The sequence below is a fragment of the Blennius ocellaris genome (genome assembly GCF_963422515.1).
Source record: "Blennius ocellaris genome assembly, chromosome: 10".
Taxonomy (NCBI): domain Eukaryota; kingdom Metazoa; phylum Chordata; class Actinopteri; order Blenniiformes; family Blenniidae; genus Blennius; species Blennius ocellaris.
In genome coordinates this window covers 12,694,482-12,713,665 of record NC_137659.1, presented here as the reverse complement: position 1 = coordinate 12,713,665, position 19,184 = coordinate 12,694,482, and the positions used below count along the sequence as shown (strand labels likewise).

Here is a 19,184-nt window from a genome sequence, read left to right as displayed (position 1 = left end):
TCTTTCATGCTGCAGTATAAACACATATTGGGGTCATGAGTAGAAGGAAACTAGGAATTTAGATACAAGAGACCATGATAGTGAACCAACAGCTTCACGTGTGCTATTCATTTATTCTCTTCATTGTTTTAGTCCCAACAATGATGACTTGCGCAGGCGTTCCTCAATGAGTATGACTGTCGGTAATGTCGTCTTCACCCCTCAGGGCCACACATGAAGCTCTGCAGAAACTCGCCATCTTCTTTCAGCAGAGCGGAACCGAAGCCTGGGACGTCCCTGATGAAGATGGAACAACTCCTACAAAGTGAAGCGTTTTCATATGTCAATGTCCCGTTTCTGTGGTAACGGCTTTAATGACACAACTTTTATTTCTTTCCTCATGATTCTTCTTCTCCCAAAGTGATGAACCATCGAGTAAGTTTTTAGAGTTGCTTTTGTTTCTCTGCTGTCTTGTCGCCACTTGTGTGTCTCTCACTGACACTCGGGGCGAAAACAAGGCTGTTTACGTCTCACTTAACAGACGCCATTCTCTGAACACTGGGTGCTCATCTGCCTGAAATGGAAAATCACTTGCGAGGATCATTTATCTGCATACTGTGGACGTGTCGGTGAGACGTCCCAGAGGTGAAGTGACTGTCCGCTTGTTCGGTTGCAGGCTTCCTGCTGGGGGTCGAGGAGCCTCCGTACCCGTGAGTGTTCATGTCTTTCTCAACAGCAGCTGGAGCTTCTTGACCTCGTGGCTTTCGATTCTGCGCGCAGGACGTTTTTAAATTGTGTTTTGTACGACAGTGATCAAGAGGTCGACTTCACCGATCTGGAGTTACTTCCTCCCCCGGCACCGTACGCCGACTCCACCTGAACATCCCAGGCTGGGAATCTTCACACGTGGAGGCGCGTTCAGAATTCAGCACACTTATTTAATGTTTTTTGCCCCCTCTGCTTTCGAGAAAAGAAACTACCGTGAATTCTGGTGTTGCTGTATCACGATGTGATGGCATATATTTTGTTGTGAATGCCGTTTAGTTTTTTTGTTTTCTTCACTTTTTTCTGTAACCACTTTAGAAAGTAGTTGGATCAAAAATGTGTTCTTAAATGGTGCAATTCAAGAACAAAATGAAGATTGAATGGTACACCATTTTGCTTTTCGAGGGGTTTGTTTGTTCCATTAATAAAAGAAATAAAAAAATCTCAGCCTGCATGATGTCGTTTGAAATAAAACTCACTATTCGGATTTAGAAATGGTTATTTTATATTAAGAATTGTGCATGTAATTTTCAGGCTATTTGGCACTTAGGACTCTTTCAGAGAAGACAATGATCCGTGAAATTTCTTTTCCAACGTGAAGTTAATCCAATGCTTCATGCAGTTACACGTATAGCGTCCACACAGTTAAAACGATCATGCTTTCATTACTATTCACTCGAAGGTGAAGCTACATTAGTATGCAGTGTCCTTTGTTTGACTCCAAATAGGAAAGTATTTATGTGCCCTTAAAAATTAAACACTTCTTTCATCTCACCATTAAACTTGAGGCATGCGGGACTGTTTTTCTTTTCCCTTTTTTTTTTTTTATGGCTGCAACCTACACACTGAGCTCTGCTGCTCTCCTGACTACTGAATGCTCTTCAAAGATGTACCACTATTAAGAGGGAAATATTCAATGTTATAATTCTATTAAATTTATTTCCAAGAAGCATTACTACAAATAATCTGCCAAACACGGATGTCTTTACTATTTAGAGTTTATGAAGGGAAGACAAATGCACCCATAAACTAAAAGGCATAGATTAAATTATAATGATCGGTGTGGTACAATAAAATATTTGCCAATCAAATATATTATGAATGAAACTCAAAGAAGACAGGATGGATGTGAACAATACAAAGTGGTGGCAGAACTCAGGGTGGAGTTTTCATGTTCTCCATGTGCATGTGGGTTAGCTCTCGCAGTCCAAGAACAGGCACTTGAGTTACTTCCAAAAAAATGTCAGTGATTATCTGTTTGTCCAGTGATGGACTGGTGACCTGTCCAAACAGAAGAGTGGAGGGTCGATACCCAGAGATGGGGAAAAAACACTAAACTATGTAGGACTGTTGTTACTTTGTGTCCAAGTTACAAGTAGTTTTAAATACTACACAAGGGATAGAGTACTTTATAAACGGCATTGACTTGCATTGTCAGTAGGTGATTCGTTTCAGTGAAAATTCTACATTCAAAGGACATTTCTCAAACATTAAAGGCAAGTTTATATAAATATCACCATTCAAGGTCATTCACAGCGCTTCACAAGGAAAAGATTAGACTACACTAAGTTGTTTTCTTAACAAAAAATAGAAGCAGAGCAGGGCTTTATCTGTTGAATTAAAACATCTGGTATGTTATCAATCACTCCCAACTGTGAAAATGTAAAATATCAAAGTTTGCTGATTATTTACCGTTTGTGATCATTTATTTTGCTGCTGTTTTATTTACTGTCAACTTGCCACTGCAACAATGCACATCCCAAATACATAGATATCTTCTTGTAGGAAAAATACATTTAATAAGGTTTCAGCAATAATTGTGGGCGTACTCAGTCGTGACTGTAAAAGTAGATTACATGGGGCAAATTGTATCTACTAAAGTATCAAGAAAATAACAAATAGTTCTTCTTGTTTGTAAAGCTTTGAATGGTCTGGGGCCTAACGACATCTCAGATTGACTTGTAGAATATAAAACATCCAGACTTCTGAGGAAGGGGTTTACTCAGCAGGCACTCCTTGCCTATGGGACAAACTGTCTGATCGCTCAATTAAACAATCAAGTTTACTTATTTATATTAGGGGTCTGCAACCTTTATGACCAAAACAAACTTTTTTGTGACTTTCAACCGAACAATTTTTTTTCTGGAGCTGCAATTTTTAATTAAAAAAAAACCCAAGTCTGATGCTTCATGACGACATAGAAAGAAATATTTTAAAATGTTTGCTGTTGTGGCTGTTTTCACTGTTTTGACTCCTTGTCATTTTGCTTGGTATTTTGTTGTTGTTGTTTTTGTCATTTTTTAGTTGTTCTTTTCAAAATATTCAGTATATTTTTGCAACAAAATCAACAACATTGCTCAACGCAGTAATAGAGGGGGGCAAAAATAAGTTTTAATGCATTTCTTATATTTCCTTGTGAACAGTGTGAATGCTCCTATGGAAATGAATTTGCCTTCCCATGCAAATATAAGATGACACGTTTTCTACCACACAGAGGAGTTTGATGATTTAGAAAACACAGTGAGACGTAGCTGCTGAGATGAAGCATGTTTCAGGGGGGAAAAACCTCCCATATGGCATTGATTGCAAGAGGAGGAGCAGGAGGAGGGGCTCTCTCTGCCTGTGGGCTGCAACAAGGACTCGGAACTTCCCCAAAAGAAAGCGGTCAAGGATGTCTAGAAGACAGAGACGCGCGATTGTTGAAGGACAAACTCACGCATAGATTAGAAAGTGCGCTTTTCATTTCTTTTTCTCTCTCCCCCCCTCAACTTTATGTTAAACCTGCACGACTCTTCCAACTCAGGATCCACGAGGCAGCGCGTGACACGTGCTGCAGACTTTCAGCACACTTTAGTTTAGTTTTTTTTGTTTGTTTGTTTTTTTTAATTCTAGGCTCTATTAGAAACTCGCACGACTTTTTAAATGCAACGCTGTCTGATTTATGAGAAAAGCATGGCAGCCGAGACGAGGAACGGCGGGACTTCTCTGAACAACAATAACTGCAAAGACCACCACAGGAGGAAGCTGCTGGTCGGGGTGGACCTCTTCTGTCTCTTTCTAGGTGACAACTTACTCACTTTGTTGTTGATTGTTAACTACTGTTTTTTCTTTTTCCAATGCTGTTCATCAGCCACAGGAGGGAAAAAAAGTTAGGTTTCACACATGATATCAACATGAATACATTAGAAAACACTCAACAATCTGAAAAACAGTTAATATAAGGATGACAATGACAGAGGCACCAACTTGTCATGTGAATCATCAGCTGTTTCTGTACTTTAAGACATTAAAGATGCACTATAAATAAGAAAAAAAAACGCAAACTGTAAACTCGCACATCTTTGACCATTCTTTCTAGTTTGTCTTACACCAGAAGTGTCAAACATCTTAGTTCTGGAGCCACAAACAACCCAGCTTATAATCTTGAGTTGGTATAATACTGCCATAATAGCCTTTAAAGTTTTTCTTTGTTCTGTCACAGAGTATACATGATGAAATTGTCTTTATTTTTGCAAGACCAAAGAATTACTACTGAAAATATGCTACAATCTCAACATCAAGCCAGTTTTTAAAGATGCCTTCTGGTGCAAAATACATATTTCACAATCTTACCCTGACAACATCACGTATATCTCAGCTGGGGTCTTAGTGTTGTGTCTGCTCCTTCTAAGAAATGAGTTATAAAGATAAATGTTTCCTCTAAAAGTGTTGGTGCTTCAGCAGGCCAGTTTGAAACCTTTGACTGATTCTGGCACTCTGGCCAAATGTTTGACACCCCTGGTCTAGAAAGTTTACTAAACATTGTCCCTCAATTTATAGTATTATTTATAACATAAATATTCTCTAAAATGATTACAAGGACCGAATAAAACGGTTTTTACTGAAGCAACACCAATAAAGTGCTCAAACAACTGTATTGGATATGTTTTAGGATATAATGTGTTTTGTCTGTTTATAACAGAAATTTTGTAAAGGAACAATGCATAGAAACAAAGTAATTTATTTTGTAGTTAAAATGTATGTTTATATTTCAAAATGCTCAAGAAAACTAAATAACTTTAATAGTATTTTGTTTTAGTGAGCCTACTTTCTCATTAACCTTTTTTAACTCGATATGTACTGTTTAAATTTAAAGAAAACTGCTTGTTTGAGTAATAAAAGTTAGTAACTCTATCCCAGTCTTCCAAAGATGACTAGTCCAGTTAGTAGGACTTTATCTTTAATAATTATTGCTTCTGTCCAACAAAAATGTGCTGTTGAAGGGAAAACCGATGAATAAATTGCACCAGGGGGGCTATATTTCTTTTGGTCTCCAGCCACACCTGTATGCTTTGACTGCACATTATATTTTCCAGAAAGGCTTGCATTCCTCAGCAGCTGGAATCCCTCTGATCTCAACATCTGGGTTCATATGTATATGTGGTATAATTAAGGGAAGTGGTGGAAAGGTCAGACCTGTGTGTGTGTGTGTGTGTGTGTGTCTGTGTGTCTGTGTGTGTGTGGGTCAGTTGAGCTCCCGTGATGTTCCACAGCTGGAAACACTGGCTTCAGGTTGTAGTTGTGCATGTAAATGTTCGAGAAAGTCGAACCATCAACTAAGGGCCACCTTCAAAACGTCATTTTTTCTTTCACACGGAGCACAGAGGAGTTTGTCTATAAAAAGAAAACTGTCGCAGCAGCATGGGAATCACAACAATCCAGCTATTGTGACCAATTTCATGATGGATTTGCTGCACAAACAATCATTTTCCGACAAGGTATATTTAGTTTCGGTCCGGTGTTTGTCTCTGTGGAGGGTAAATCCCCATGATTTGTTCTGTATGCACATGCCTCCCCACAGAGAAGCTTGTCAACAAACCAGCGGTTGTTGCTCTGACTGAAGATGTGGTTTAAAGGGAGCGACCACAAAGGAGGAAATGGTGGACCAGGGGCTGGTAATCACTGCTTCTCCTCACTCCTCACACACTGATTGCAGTTTGAGTGTGGCGTTAGTGGCTCTCGCTCTCCAGCCCTCTCGTGCGCTTTCAGTTACCTTGCTCCCTGCAGACCATCAGCGCCAGTAGAGATAACATCGGCCAGTAGAATGGAGGAGGGATTTTATGCTGATTCTCAATAGACTTGAACTGAATCCCAACAACAAGCCCCCTCCGCCCACCAAATGAGGTGATCGGGTTCAGTTCGCATTAAGCTGCAGCAGGTGGTTCTCATGTTTTCTAGTTAATCGCGTAATGACTTTAACCCCACTCAGGCTCTAAATATATGGTGGCGGTTAATAGGTCACACTTGCATCTACAGGGTTTTGTTTTTCCGCACAAAGGTCATGTTGACTCTCGATTACAGGGTATAGATATTAGCATTGTTTAATTTTTTAAGGATCAGTTTACAGAAATGACAGGGGGGGGGGGGGTATTTTTTTTTTTTATGCTCTTGTTGATTGTAGTGCAACTTCTGAGTGATGTACAAGAAATCATCGAAGTTATGGGATGTTTAATTTTGGAGCAAATCCAGTTGTCCTCATGACAAAATTGGATATTTTTGAATGTGCCTCATTCAAAAACAGGCTCATGATCAAATAAAAATTAAGCAATTTAGACTCAATGCTTTTGTTTGAATTGTACAGATTGAAACCTAAATACAAAAAAAAATTTGAGCTCTATATTAATCACGTTATTGGAAAAATAACATAAATGCAAAAATGAAGGGTCTATATACCAGCAATCCACTATAAATGTGATATTTATCTTACCCCAGCAGTCAGACCTGGTTTCCCGTTTCACTGTGGAACTGTGAACCGAGTTTTTGCCACATGCCGGAGTGACGGACAGGGTTCAGGCTGTGTGAGGGCCGCTGTTCATAAAAACAACTGCATCTGTGTTTATGCCACAACTACCTCAGACATGTACATATACGTTTCTCTGCCAGACAGTGAGAGATCCCCGCGAGTGGAAAATGTGTGTCTGTTTTGGCAAAAAAAACCAAACCTCCAGCATACGTTGGGGGATATAATTCGCCACTCGGCTTTATACATTGATTCTAGTTTCCATGAGCTGCGGCCGTACAGAACCACCAGATCTCACGTTGTCTACCATGTTTTGAATGTGGGGCAAAAGTCATTATTTGCAGTGTTTGCTCGTTGAGAACTGGCATTTTCGCCGAGGAAAACTGAATCGAAGACACTTGGACGTTGACATTAGAGACAGGAAATCACTTTCCAAACACTTTTGCTTGTTTCTGTTGTGCTTGGGTGCACGTCGAGCTAATGTTAAAAGACAAATCCCAGTCTGCTGACTGGTGTTGTCATTGGCAGGACTCCCCCCCCCCCCCCCCCCCCGCCCCCTCGCCAGTGAGATGCGGGAAGAAAGGAAGAGGGCAGGAGGGGAAAATCCCAAGATGTTGCAGTCTTTGCTGATGCTGCAATGTTGAGACGGATGCGAGGGGTCAAAGGACCCCCCCCCCCGCATGTCTGGAAAACAGGACTCGACTGCAACTATCTGGTTGAAGTCATGTTTACATCTTTTTCTTTCCAGTCAGCTGTTAGAAGCACTTGACCTCAAGCAGAGTTTTTTAACCCAACGGATGTTTGTTTCTTCTTTTTTTTTTCCTTCTTTTTTTTCAGTCCTTGTCTTGCTTCTCGGTCGTACTCCATCAATCTCTTGCTTCTCGAGGAGAAAGGAGAAGAGGTCAGGGATTTGGGGTCAAAGCAGTCTGCATGGAGTTTTTTTTTTTTTTTTTTCCCTCCTTCTACCGTCATTGTTGGAAATTTCAGTGATTTCTGTGGGAAAGTTTCTGTTGTTCTGTTCATGTCCAGACTAACTAAACTAACGGGATCAGCCGTCATAGGATTTAGCGCTCTTCAACGTGCAGTATATTTTTCCAGTTGCAGAACCGTTAAGTCATCCCGCCCCGCTCCCTTTTGCTTTGGAGTGGGCTCTCGCTCCGTCCAGGTATTTGTTTTCAGAGTGGGAGCAAAAGCAAGAAAGTTAATAATGTGAATCTTGCTGAATGTGAAGGGAAGGCTGGCGTCCGACGGTTCCCAGAGTGCAGGATCACAGTCTGTAACCTGAACTCAACCCAGCTGGACCTTCAAAGACCCATGTCAGCTGTGTGTGTGTGTGTGTGTGTGTGTGTGTGTCTGTGGATGTAAGGGCTTGAGGGGTTCCTCAGTAACTGAAGCATGTGTTGACGTTTGGTTCAAGAAATCATACCCTCAGCCCGTACGAACGCCACCTTTTCTCTTGTTTTTCTTTGTCTCATTTCACAATTATTCAAAATGTGACTTGAAAGCTAAATGTCTCTTTGAAGTGATTTTTCTTTTTTTTTTAAGTGTTTCCCCCAAATTCCATCAGAGATTCGAGGTCTCTCTTGAGCGCCACGTCGACCCTCAAATATCAAAGTCCTCGACTGAAGCCCTTTTTTAGTAAATGGTGAAAATAAGCTGTCCTCCTCTGGCTTGCATCTCAGTTACACCCACTCTATACTTGTTGTCAGGAGATAAATAAGATCTTTTTGCCACTTAAAGTGGCGAAAGACACTAAATCGATCAGACGCAAACACCCCAGAGGCGTCTTAAAGAGGGTCTTTTTAAGTGCGCTTGAAAGCCTCGGCAGGAAGGGAATGAAGACTGATGGTGTGTGTCTGAGATTTTTTTTGTGTGTGTGTGTGTGTGTGTTTCTTGTCAGTTAGCAGCTCTTCAGAACATGACACCTCTTACACATTTAACGGTAACTTCATCAGTTGGAGATTCCTAAAGCATAAAAGCTTCACTTGAGTCTAAAATTATGATTCAGGCTTTGATTTGGCATTTCTTTGATCATATTTAATTATTATTTTTCTTTTCTTTTCTCACAGTGAATACACCTGCTTGTAGTTCAGGACATGTTTGTATAGTGAGATTTGTTGATGCAGCCGTCTATTATTGTGGTCTAAAATATTTGCTCGTGTTGTCTGTTCACTCGTACAGTGGTGCTTGTTGCTGTGTTTTTGTACAAACCTCCCTTCCCGCCTTACCGGAGAGGATTCTTCTGCAGTGACAGCAGCATCAGGCTGCCCTATAAGAACAGCACGGTGTCCACCACTGTGTTGGCAGCGGTGGGCGTCTCACTGCCCGTGGTCACAGTAAGTCTGGTTGTGGTGGAGCAAGAGGACAAGAGAGCATATCTTTGGGACTGTCTCACTTCGTCAATGGGTCAATTGTGACGAGTCAAAAGATACGATTGGTTAAATTGACTGATTCTTGTTTTTTTTATTGTTTTTTTTATATCCCATCACAACCATTTGCACAGTTTATTGTTACACACTTAACAATCAGACTTTATTTATAAATCGGCTTTCAAACAAAATGAAAACATCAAAAAACCTTTACACAATGAAAGCTGTAAAACAATACCTTCTCCCTACGCATGGAGCAAACACTTTGTATACATTGAAAACTGTTAATATTTCAAATTCAATGTTAAAACTAAATGTATATTCTAAATTCTAAAGCGACAAAAGCAATTGAATGTTAAAATTGATGAACGAGAGAAACTGATAAAATAAATATATGGATACCTGCATAATAATAATAAATGACCTTAAATGCACAGCTAAAAATAATATGGCGGGTACCCTTACTTTTAAACAATTCTATTTCCACTGATATTGCCACTTTAATAAAATGAGATGGCAAGCATTAATAATACTTTGTACCTGTGGATATTTAGTTCCGTTTCAATGAACCTGAAGGCAATGTTCACACTTTGTCACTCAGTTTCCAAAGTCTAAGGAGGGCAAATACACTTTTTCTTTCTTAAACGCAGAACCAGAACATGCATGGATGATAAATGGATATTGTGTAACATGACCGTTACAACAATACGATGTACTGAGCCACATCTAATGTCTTGTTTCGACAAATGTCTTGGCAAGATTTATTTGCATCACAAACTCTCCAAAATCTTTATTTATAGAAGTATAAAAATGTGCACTCACCATTGCTGATAAAGGCTAGCTGATGAGGATTGAGTTTGGTTTCTAAAAGAAAATGTTTTATAATGTCATAAATCCACTGAAATAAGAAATCCAACTTTTCTGTAGACTAACCTAAACAAATGTGAACAGTGTTGTCTCGTTTCACTCCTGGAGCATCCAATGCGCACAATTAAGAACCAATGGACAAAGAAAATATGAGAATCTGCAAATTAATAGGAATCATAAAACTTTCAGTTAACTATTAAGTGTTTGTGTTAAGTTTCACTCGATTGCTTTTTAAATATAATGAAAGACAAAAACATATTAAAGGCAATTCACTGGAATTAATTGTAAATAATATTTTCCTCTAAATCTACAAATTAAGCTCCAATCAATTTGTGAAACAAAAGTATTTTTGTCACTCGTATACCCCCCTGGGTTTTTAGGAATTATTTACACAGTCGTGAAGTCATGCGTCCAAAGCTTGCTATCTGCTGTTATTAAAAAGACTTTCATAGGGATAATAGAAGTTGCTTGGAGAGATAAGAAACATTGCTCTATGCATTGGGAAATGGCCAGCAGTGAGAGAAAGCCTCCAGGCCCTGCAGTCACCTCTGAATCGCCAACAGTGGGATCCTTCAATACAACCAAACACCAGCTCCGATGGCGACATATTGACTAAATCTGGACTCATTTCTCAATTAGTCACAGATAACAGCCACAGAATGAACTGAGACGGTCCCACACGTTCCCTCGTTGCCTCTTGCTTTTACCTACGACCTCTGTAATTTGCGTGTCATTAACCCAGCACCTCTCCCTCTCTCTCCCTCACCACCCCCACCCCCTCTTTCTCTTCCCCTCTCTGCCGCTCACCGCATCTTCACACTAGCCGGTCTGCCTTTCTTGGTCATTGAGACCAGCGCTGTTCAGCCTTACCGTAGAGGGTTTTACTGCGATGATGAGTCCATCAAGTACCCGGCCAAAAACGGAGACACCATTAGCGACGGTGTGCTTAGCGCTGCTGGCATTTTAATCACCATCCTCTCTGTAAGTCACCTCACCTTGATCACTAATGTCATCCCTTCTGTTCCAGCAGCCTTCACCACTACTAGCAACACCTGTAAACTGCAGTAAACACTGACCACGTTGTTGTTGTTGTTTTTTAATCCTCATTCTGTGATTTTGCCTGTTATTCTTATGATATGTCATGAAATGTTTATCTGTCAACTGTTTCAAATTGTTGTTCTCCCTCACTGAATCCACACCTGTTCCACACCTATTTTTTACTGATTTATCATGGGCGTAAAGGAGTGCGTTTGTCCTAAATGATAACAGAAACGGCTACTCTTCATACTTATCAGCCTGTGCTGCTGGTTTAAATTGCATGCTAGATAATAACCTTTCAACAGTGCTTGCTTGAGGTTTTCTCTCTGGGGGCTTGAGATGATTCAGATGATTAAGCCTCTTAAACTAAAATGTGTTGCTTTTGTTGCACTTTCCAGAGAGAAAATGGCGATATCCAAAATTCTCAATTTTCTCTTCTCCATTAAATTGACTTTTTTTTTTTCTATAGATGTTTACAGCTACACTTGACAAACCTGCCTCAAATCTAAGTGTCGTGTTAGTCATGCCATGGCTTTGTACTGCTGAGAACACAGATGTTTAACATAAATATTTGAATATTCGACTCGATTATGTTGCAAGTCCACTATGATGTTTGGACAATCTGAAGTATGATCATTTGATTTGCAGTGACTTGATCACAATTGGTATTAAAGAGTGGTGAGAAACTCGGTGAGCAAATTTTAAAACCTCCTGACTTGCACCGCTTGGATATTCATTTTGAGTAATTGTCACAGAAGCCATGTAGTAACCACTGAACTGTGGATCTCGCGGCGAGCACCCCGGCCCCAACAGCTTAACAACCAACTAATTATTGCTTATAAAACATGCTAAATGTTTAGCACTCATTTACAATGGTATTAGCTATCACAAGTGAGCATTTGTATGCGGGGATGTCAGACAAACGGATTTGTGGGAGTATCAATTTTCACATTTGAACATCCATAATCTCACTATGGTGCTGCAGCATGTGCAGTAGGTACCTTGCATACTGATGCATGCTCTGCCTCCTGGCATTAGGTTTTATCTTCTCACCCCTGCAGCCACCAGAGCAAATAACTCCACAAGCTGCAGACTGTCGTGGAGGGTTTTTTTTATGGTGAGAAGGCGCCTTGACTATATAATTACACTTGACGCAACCGTTGTTTGGTTAAATGTTGTAATTGGTGGTGTGGAATTGTGGTGACAGCCCCAAGCAAGAAGACGTTACCAGACATCTTGTTTCCCTTTGGAACATACAAAAGTCACAGTTTTTTGTTTTCAGCTGAACCAGGCAATATAAAATTTAACCTTTTAATCCTTTGTTTTGCACTGAGTCGAGATGATGAAAGGGATTTTAAAAAAGAGAACACCATGGTGTAGAAGGACGTGACTTTGACACAAATCTTTCTCGGATGATTTTTTTATCTTCGAGGTTTGTGTGCAACAGCTCCACACGCAGACCCACGATACTAATGTATTCACACAGTTAAATGTCTCGGAGAAGGGGAACCAGATGTGTTTTCTCCCGTTTCCCATGAAGCCAGCTGGGCTGTATCACGGCGGCTCTAAAGGCCTGCGTGGTGGAAACGAGGCATTCTATCAGCTTGTTAAATCTTCTCAAGGGCTACCCCTCTGGAGCAAGAGTTTCCCAGAAAGAAAAAAAAGTCTCGTTTCTGCATCCCTCCAAAAGAATGTCTGATGAAACGGAGACACTAACATGAAAACAGCCGGAGATCCCCCTGCGAAACCAGAGACGCTTTGGAGGGACGGCCGGCGCGGATGAAAACAAACGTGCCCCCGACGCGCGCCCGGTAGAGTCTGGCCGCCAAAATCAGACACATCGTCGAGCTCAGCTTTTCTCCTGATTAGAACCAGCAGTGCCTCCCCGTCTCCTCTCGCCTCCCCTCTTCTCTCCCTCCCGCTCTGCTCTCGCCTCACCATGTTTTCTCAAGTCCTCCTGTCTTGATTTCTTGTTTACTTCATGTCCTCCGTTTCTGTCTGTCTGATATCATCCTTCCATCTCTCTGTCTCTCTCTCGCTCGCCCTGCTCTGTTTCTTGGGGGGACAACAGGAGATGAAGGGGGTTGGGAAGACATTTTTGAGCCCAAAACAGCTGTTTTAACTTAAAGCTGGCAACCTCCACCCCCACCACATGCGCCTAGCCCGTCAATCGTTGCGCTCAGACAGCGGTTTATATACACACTTACAGAAAACTATACATGCTGCCCAGTTTGAGTTGCCTCCCACGTCGTCTCACCGTTCCCTCTCAGGAGCAGAATAGCACAGGTAAACACGTCCAACTCTAAATTAGCCCTTTTCAAACCACTTCAGAAAGAGTCACTGGCCAGGATTTCTTCTTGAGCAACATTTTTTCTTTTCTTTTCTTTCTTTTTTTTCAGTCATATTTGTCCCGAATGTTTTCTCCGCTTGCACAACCCTTTTTAATTTCCAAGAACTTTGCCTGTGCGACATTCGCATAAGCTTCAGGGCTCCTTCCCAAAGGTCTCAAGGCCCCTAATACACTTTCTGCAATGCTGCAGACTTTGCTTAGAGGAATTACCTCGACCAAAGCCTGCACTTCATTACTTGTATTGTTCCATTGTTTAAAAAAGAAGAAAGACGGTTGAAATCTTAATCCCAAAAACAGTTTATTGGGTTATTCTTTTCAGTTGGTGAACAACAAACACTTGCGTACTTGCATGTTAAATTAGGAGAACTGGCTCCTACTTGCCCGCTTTCTCAGTCCTCGTGATAGATTTTAGTTCTCTTTCCACGGGTGTGAATTCAGTGACTCCAGAGAACAGGGTGAATAATGAGGCTGATTGTGTGTAACAATTCGTCGCCTTGTCATCTGTCCCTTCAGATCATAATTGGTGAGAGCTACAGGATCTACTTTCTCAACGAAGGCTCCAAGTCTTTTGTGGGGAACCCCTACATTTCTGCCCTCTACAAGCAGGTTGGTGTGTTCATCTTCGGCTGCGCTATCAGCTTGTCCTTCACCGACATTGCCAAAGTGTCGGTGGGCCGCATGCGCCCCCATTTCCTCGACGTGTGCAAACCTGACTTCTCCACTATCAACTGCTCTCTGGGCTACATCACTGATTACCAATGTCAGGGTCCAGAGAGCAAAGTTCAAGAGGCCAGGTATGATCCATCAAAATGCTGTGAGACTTTACTTGCGTCACTCCGTTAAAAGCAAAACACCCTGACTGTCACCTCTTTTCCTTCAGGAAGTCTTTCTTCTCTGGCCATGCATCTTTCTCCATGTACACCATGCTTTATCTGGTGGTGAGTTTTTCGAGAATTTTTCAGTATCTTATTCTCTGCATGGATATTTATAACGTTCAGCTATAACTATGTTTATTCTCTTTTTTCCCCCAGTTTTATTTACAATCTCGTTTCACTTGGCATGGAGCCCGCCTGCTGCGCCCTTTGACTCAGTTCACCCTCATTATGATGTCTTTCTACACCGGCCTGTCCCGGGTTTCTGATCACAAGCACCACCCGTCTGATGTCCTGGCTGGTTTTGTACAAGGATCCCTGGTGGCCTATTGCATAGTAAGTGGTTGTCAGGTTGTATGATGCATTTCTGAATAGAATTGTGAAAATACAAGTTTGCTGAGCTGATTTGTATGGATTAAAGGTTGGTTAATCAAAGGACTAGAGGTACCATGAAGAAAGGTAATTGTTTTGTTCACCACAATTAATCAGTTGCACTTAACTTTTATATATATCTCCAGCTAGCAGTTCAAAGTTGGGGCCAGTATGGTTTAAAACAGATTTACCACCAAATCCATGAAACAACAAAGAAAAGTAATTATGTGCAATACTATAATGAGAAATGGGTTATATGTATAAGACGACGTTCCCTTATACAAGGCAACTAAACTTGTTTCAATTAAGTTCATTAAGAAAAAAAAAATCATGGAAAATATCAAAAGCATAATGGATTAAGCAGGGGTTGTTGACATTTCCAAATACCAGTAATGAGAAAGTGACACTCTACCACAACACACATTCACACAGGCTATTCCCCTCAGGTTATTCCTCTCAGAGTTCCTACCTTGCTGATTACTTCAGCTATTTTTGCCCTCGTGAAATAATATGGCCTTTTGTTCCATGTTCAACTTCTTTCTGATGCAGAACTCATTAAAATGCTGGAAGCTTAACGTCAGACTCAGAATATGATACATTTTCAAACCTATTTCCATACAAAAACAATATATGAACTGCAATCCTAACTTAATTGTAATGTGTATTCACTGTGATCATTTAAGGTAAGCCTGTATGCTCAGATTATATTGATTGCTTTGCAAGTGAAAATGGAAAAGGACCAAATACAATGCCTTGAGGAATGCCTAAATGTATGTGTAGCCTATTTGTGTGCATCTCATTTAAAAAAAAAAAAAAGTTTATGTAGCATTCCTCTCGAAATGAGTACTCGCAAAAAAAGATCCTATATTACTCGGCTTAGTTTATTTCGAAAATAGATCTTCAATTACTTTTTTTTTGGTCATCCTCCTTTTGAATATGCAGCTTTGCAGAGCTAAAATGTTCAAAGTTTTCTCTCTGTGCTCTTTGCAGGTGTTTTTCGTGTCAGATTTGTTTAAGCCCAAAGGCAGACGCTCCACGCTGGCACCAACCCCAGTAAAGAAAGATCTTGTTCCCGCGCCAGACATCAGAGAGCGAAGCAACCACCTCATCATGGCGTAAAACAGGCTGCAAACTGGTTGCACTCTATAAAACCCTGACCTGTGCCTTTAAAAAGAATCACTACTACAGCCACTAGTCAAAACTGGATATAAAGTCGCTCACAAAATCTGGAAAATGCAGACATGGAATCTTGCATATATCTTGAAGGATGCAAAGAGACTGTGGAAAAGCTTTGCTCTGTTGATGGAATCAATCTTCGTCTTCCTCAGCCTCACCAGTTGTTTTAATGTGGAAAAGAGAGATGACCTCCTTTCTCCTGAAAAGGCTATTTGTCCCTTGTCATCCTGTTAAAACGATCATTGGAGATTGTCCACTCTCAAGGCCTTTCCACGAAGAGAAGTCAGAAAGCAAACAAAACCTACAAAAGGCTGCTGTAAACAAAGCTGTGTGTGTTTTGTGTGTTCACGCGTATTCCTGCCACTCACTCGCCATGTGACTTGCGCCATTGTGACAAAAAACAAACAAACAAACAAATTCCTTACTTTTTCAGGAAGGATGTTGTGCTTAACATTATATGTGTGATTTATAGCACTCTTTTAGCTAAACTCAGTACTGTTTGTCACCACTTGAATGATTTGAAGTGAAGCTTTTGGAAAGCTTTGTAAGCTCTTATTGTGTGCATGATGTAGTGTTCCTTATAAAATGCACATAAGTTACAGTAGGTTGAACGTACAGCGAGGTCGTATGTGTTGGATGTGGGCCTCCTTCTGCTGGCTAGGACGAGCCCCCACTGAGCCATTTGATGAACTGACTGTCTGTTATATTAAACCAGACGGGTGCTTTCGAAGTGTTAGGTCTGTCTGCGTCTGTGTGTCTTGTGTGCGAAAAAAAAATTTGTATTTGTGTGTGTGTGTGTGCGTGTGTTTTGGTGAGGCCTTTCCGTGAGTGAGCGCGCCAGTGTGTCTTAATGCCGACTGTATATTTCACTGTTTATAGCCTGCAAGTGTTTAAGTGTGCATCTGCTGCCAGAGAGCAGGTACCTGCTCCAAGAGACACATGTAACTTAAGACAGGAACACTGTGGCAGGGGGGGGTAAAAAGCACCATGCACAGTACATGTATTACTAATCATACTGATTATTAACATTACGAAGAGATCCTGTGATTTTTCTGGATGCAGGTATTCATATATATTTTGCTAAAACAAAGATGTGAACCTCCATTAGTAGTGGATATGTATGACATTTTTAATACCTTTTTCTTTAAAACGCCAAAGCAGATTTCATATACGATTATTAGTCACCTTGCAAATGCTGAATTGCCAACATCCTGTAAAACAATACAAAGGAGCTGACTTTAAGGCTCTGATTTATAATAGACAAGTTACCATGATGCTGATATGTTTGTGTGCCTTTATTGTTTTGCCAAAAAAAAAAAAGAAATCAATGACTGACATAGAAAACATGTTTTCTTGTGTTTTGAATGTCGACGACAGAAAGGTGTGAACTTCTGCATGTTAGCCTACATTTTACAATGATGCATCACGTGTGAATATTCACGTCACCTAATGAAAAAAATGCCCACTATGACGTTTTGTCGAGACCTGTGTAAAAACATGCTGCTTAAAGTCCAAGCTTAGCTGAATGTCATCCAGTAAAGCTGGCTTCTTGTGAATACTAAGGTTTATTAAGAAAATCACAACAAAGCTGTCGATGAGGATAGCTTCAGTATGTTTTTTGTTTGTTTTTTTTAATATGTTGAATAAATCAATTTGTGTATTTTTGTAGTGCCGTGTAAGATTTTGTACGATGCAACTGTGTGGACGTATCAAAGATGGAAAAAAAAAAAAAATGTCTTTAATAAAACACAAAACATTAAAAGCGCAAGTGTGTTGTGATGGGTTTATTTTCTGTATTTTTTTTTCAACTAAATGAGACTTTCCGATCTGAGGTCCACAATTCAGCTGCAGGCCAACTGTGCGTGTGATGGAGAGATTTGGGCGTGGAGCATTGGTAGACTTCCACGCGCGGCTTCCTGTGGGGAAATAGTGCACATTCCAGGCTTTAACCCCTCTCCCCAATGGCCCTCAAATAATATGGACTCCATGGAGAAACTATGCCAGAGTGGCAAAGCACATTCACATGTGAAAATGCTTGGGTGTAGGTATGATCTGACTGAATGTCCTGTGTTATCTTTACAGACCACTTCGTCTCCACAAAATATATGTGGGGCATCCACAGGTTAAACTCCAGTAACTGAAAGTTTTTAATTCTCTGTGCGTGTTGTGAGCTCAGTTTTGGGACACGTGTTGTCCAAAGCTGATTGATTTTACTGTGAATTAGGCTCCATGCCCAGAAAGAGATGATTAGTTTAATAAGCAGCAAAAATGTGTTTTGTTTATATGGCCTCGCCAGGGGTGATGTTATTTTGGACCAGCTGTGCCGTGTTATGACTACTACTAAATTACTGTTTCCAGTTTCTTAATTGGGAACGAGGCTACACCCTGCAGTGTGTGTGTGTGCTCTGTGGTAAGAAGTCTATATTTTTAGCTGTGAAATTTTCCTGTGATGATAATGGTGTTAAAGTGTCATCATCTCAACTTTTGTTTCAGATTCAAATATTTCAGCCTTTTTTAAATTGCACTAATATACATTACTAACTTCCTCAGATGCGCAGAATAACACCCACTATCCATTTAGAGTGTTTGCATTTATTAACATGAAATTTGGTGTTTCAGATCATGCAACGACGACGTACACCATGATTTGGCCATCCGTCCATCTTCTGCATCACTTCATCCCGTGCAGGTGTGCGCTGGAGCCAATCCCAGCTAACTATGGGTGAGAGCAAAATTCACCTTGGACACACCTCCAGTCCATCACAGGACGAACACAATGAGATTTCCAATGTCTAAAAACATATGATTTGTCAGAAAAGCATCTTAAAATCTTCTCGGCCTTGAACAGAGAGTTTCTGTTATTGAGGTAAGAGGCTTTTCTCAGCTGGCTCCCCGTGACTTTTGTTTGTAGATTTTACTATGAGATATTTGATGTGTTGTACACCCTTTGTAAGTCTTCCAATCTTTTTTTTTTTTTTTTTTTTTTTATCTCTGGTGCTGCTCTTTTTTCCCCCACAGTGTTGATTTTTGTGACAGATCATCTTCAATATGTTTTCATTTGTTTTCATTTTCTGTAACATCTGACATGTTATTTAATTTCCTCACCCAACATGTCCAACTCTATGGTATCATATTTCATCTTCATCATCATCAGTGCTTCAAACAATCACTTGCTGTCTTCACTGCATGACCTTAAGTGTGAGGAACCGGGGTTCAAATCCTCGTTCCAACAGGCTGGGCAAAATCTGCTGCAACTTTCAGTGACTTGCTGTGGCGACTCCTGTAAAACGGAGTAACAGGTCCTTCCTCAACACAACAGGTTATCCTGACAACAGTAGAATAGTGGTTTTCACAACATGTTGTAATGACCATTCCAGGAGAGATGTGACTTTTTCCAGCATCGTAATTTATTACAAAACTATCTTCCACAGTCCACACAGTGTGTGTTCCCGTTTTTTCTTCGTTATTAACCCCCTTTGAATTTTCGACTGTCTCTTGCCTCTTTTCTTCCCTCAAAACAAACATGGAACATGTTTGATCCATAGACCATGTACAGTCTGTGTGGTTTGATCTCAGTGATCAAAGATGTAAAGTCTTTTCCTTGTGCCGTTTGAGTT

General features: G+C 40.6%; 1 protein-coding gene across 2 annotated transcripts; it reads left to right on the top strand.

Moving 5' to 3' along the window:
• Positions 1–3,427: 3,427 nt before the first annotated feature.
• LOC308135406 (phospholipid phosphatase 3-like) lies at positions 3,428–16,933 on the top strand. Of its 2 annotated transcripts, none has more exons than XM_080503368.1 (6): positions 3,428–3,805; positions 10,583–10,740; positions 13,661–13,941; positions 14,028–14,085; positions 14,179–14,355; positions 15,382–16,933. In XM_080503368.1, exons 1-6 carry the CDS (start codon positions 3,667–3,669, stop codon positions 15,508–15,510), a joined length of 942 nt encoding a protein of 313 aa, XP_080359494.1. In that variant the 5' UTR covers positions 3,428–3,666; the 3' UTR covers positions 15,511–16,933. The 2 variants fall into 2 exon arrangements, with proteins under 2 accessions (XP_080359494.1, XP_080359495.1); XM_080503369.1 differs by lacking the exon at positions 10,583–10,740 and adding an exon at positions 8,705–8,859.
• The last annotated feature ends 2,251 nt before the right edge of the window (positions 16,934–19,184 follow it).

Bases quoted from the DNA above. Each gene is read 5' to 3' on its own strand.
- LOC308135406 (XM_080503368.1), top strand. From the start codon at position 3,667: ATGCAACGCTGTCTGATTTATGAGAAAAGCATGGCAGCCGAGACGAGG. The intron at 3,806-10,582 runs GTGACAACTTAC...TCTTCACACTAG, and splicing joins CCTCTTCTGTCTCTTTCTAG to CCGGTCTGCCTTTCTTGGTC. The intron at 14,356-15,381 runs GTAAGTGGTTGT...TGCTCTTTGCAG, and splicing joins CCCTGGTGGCCTATTGCATA to GTGTTTTTCGTGTCAGATTT.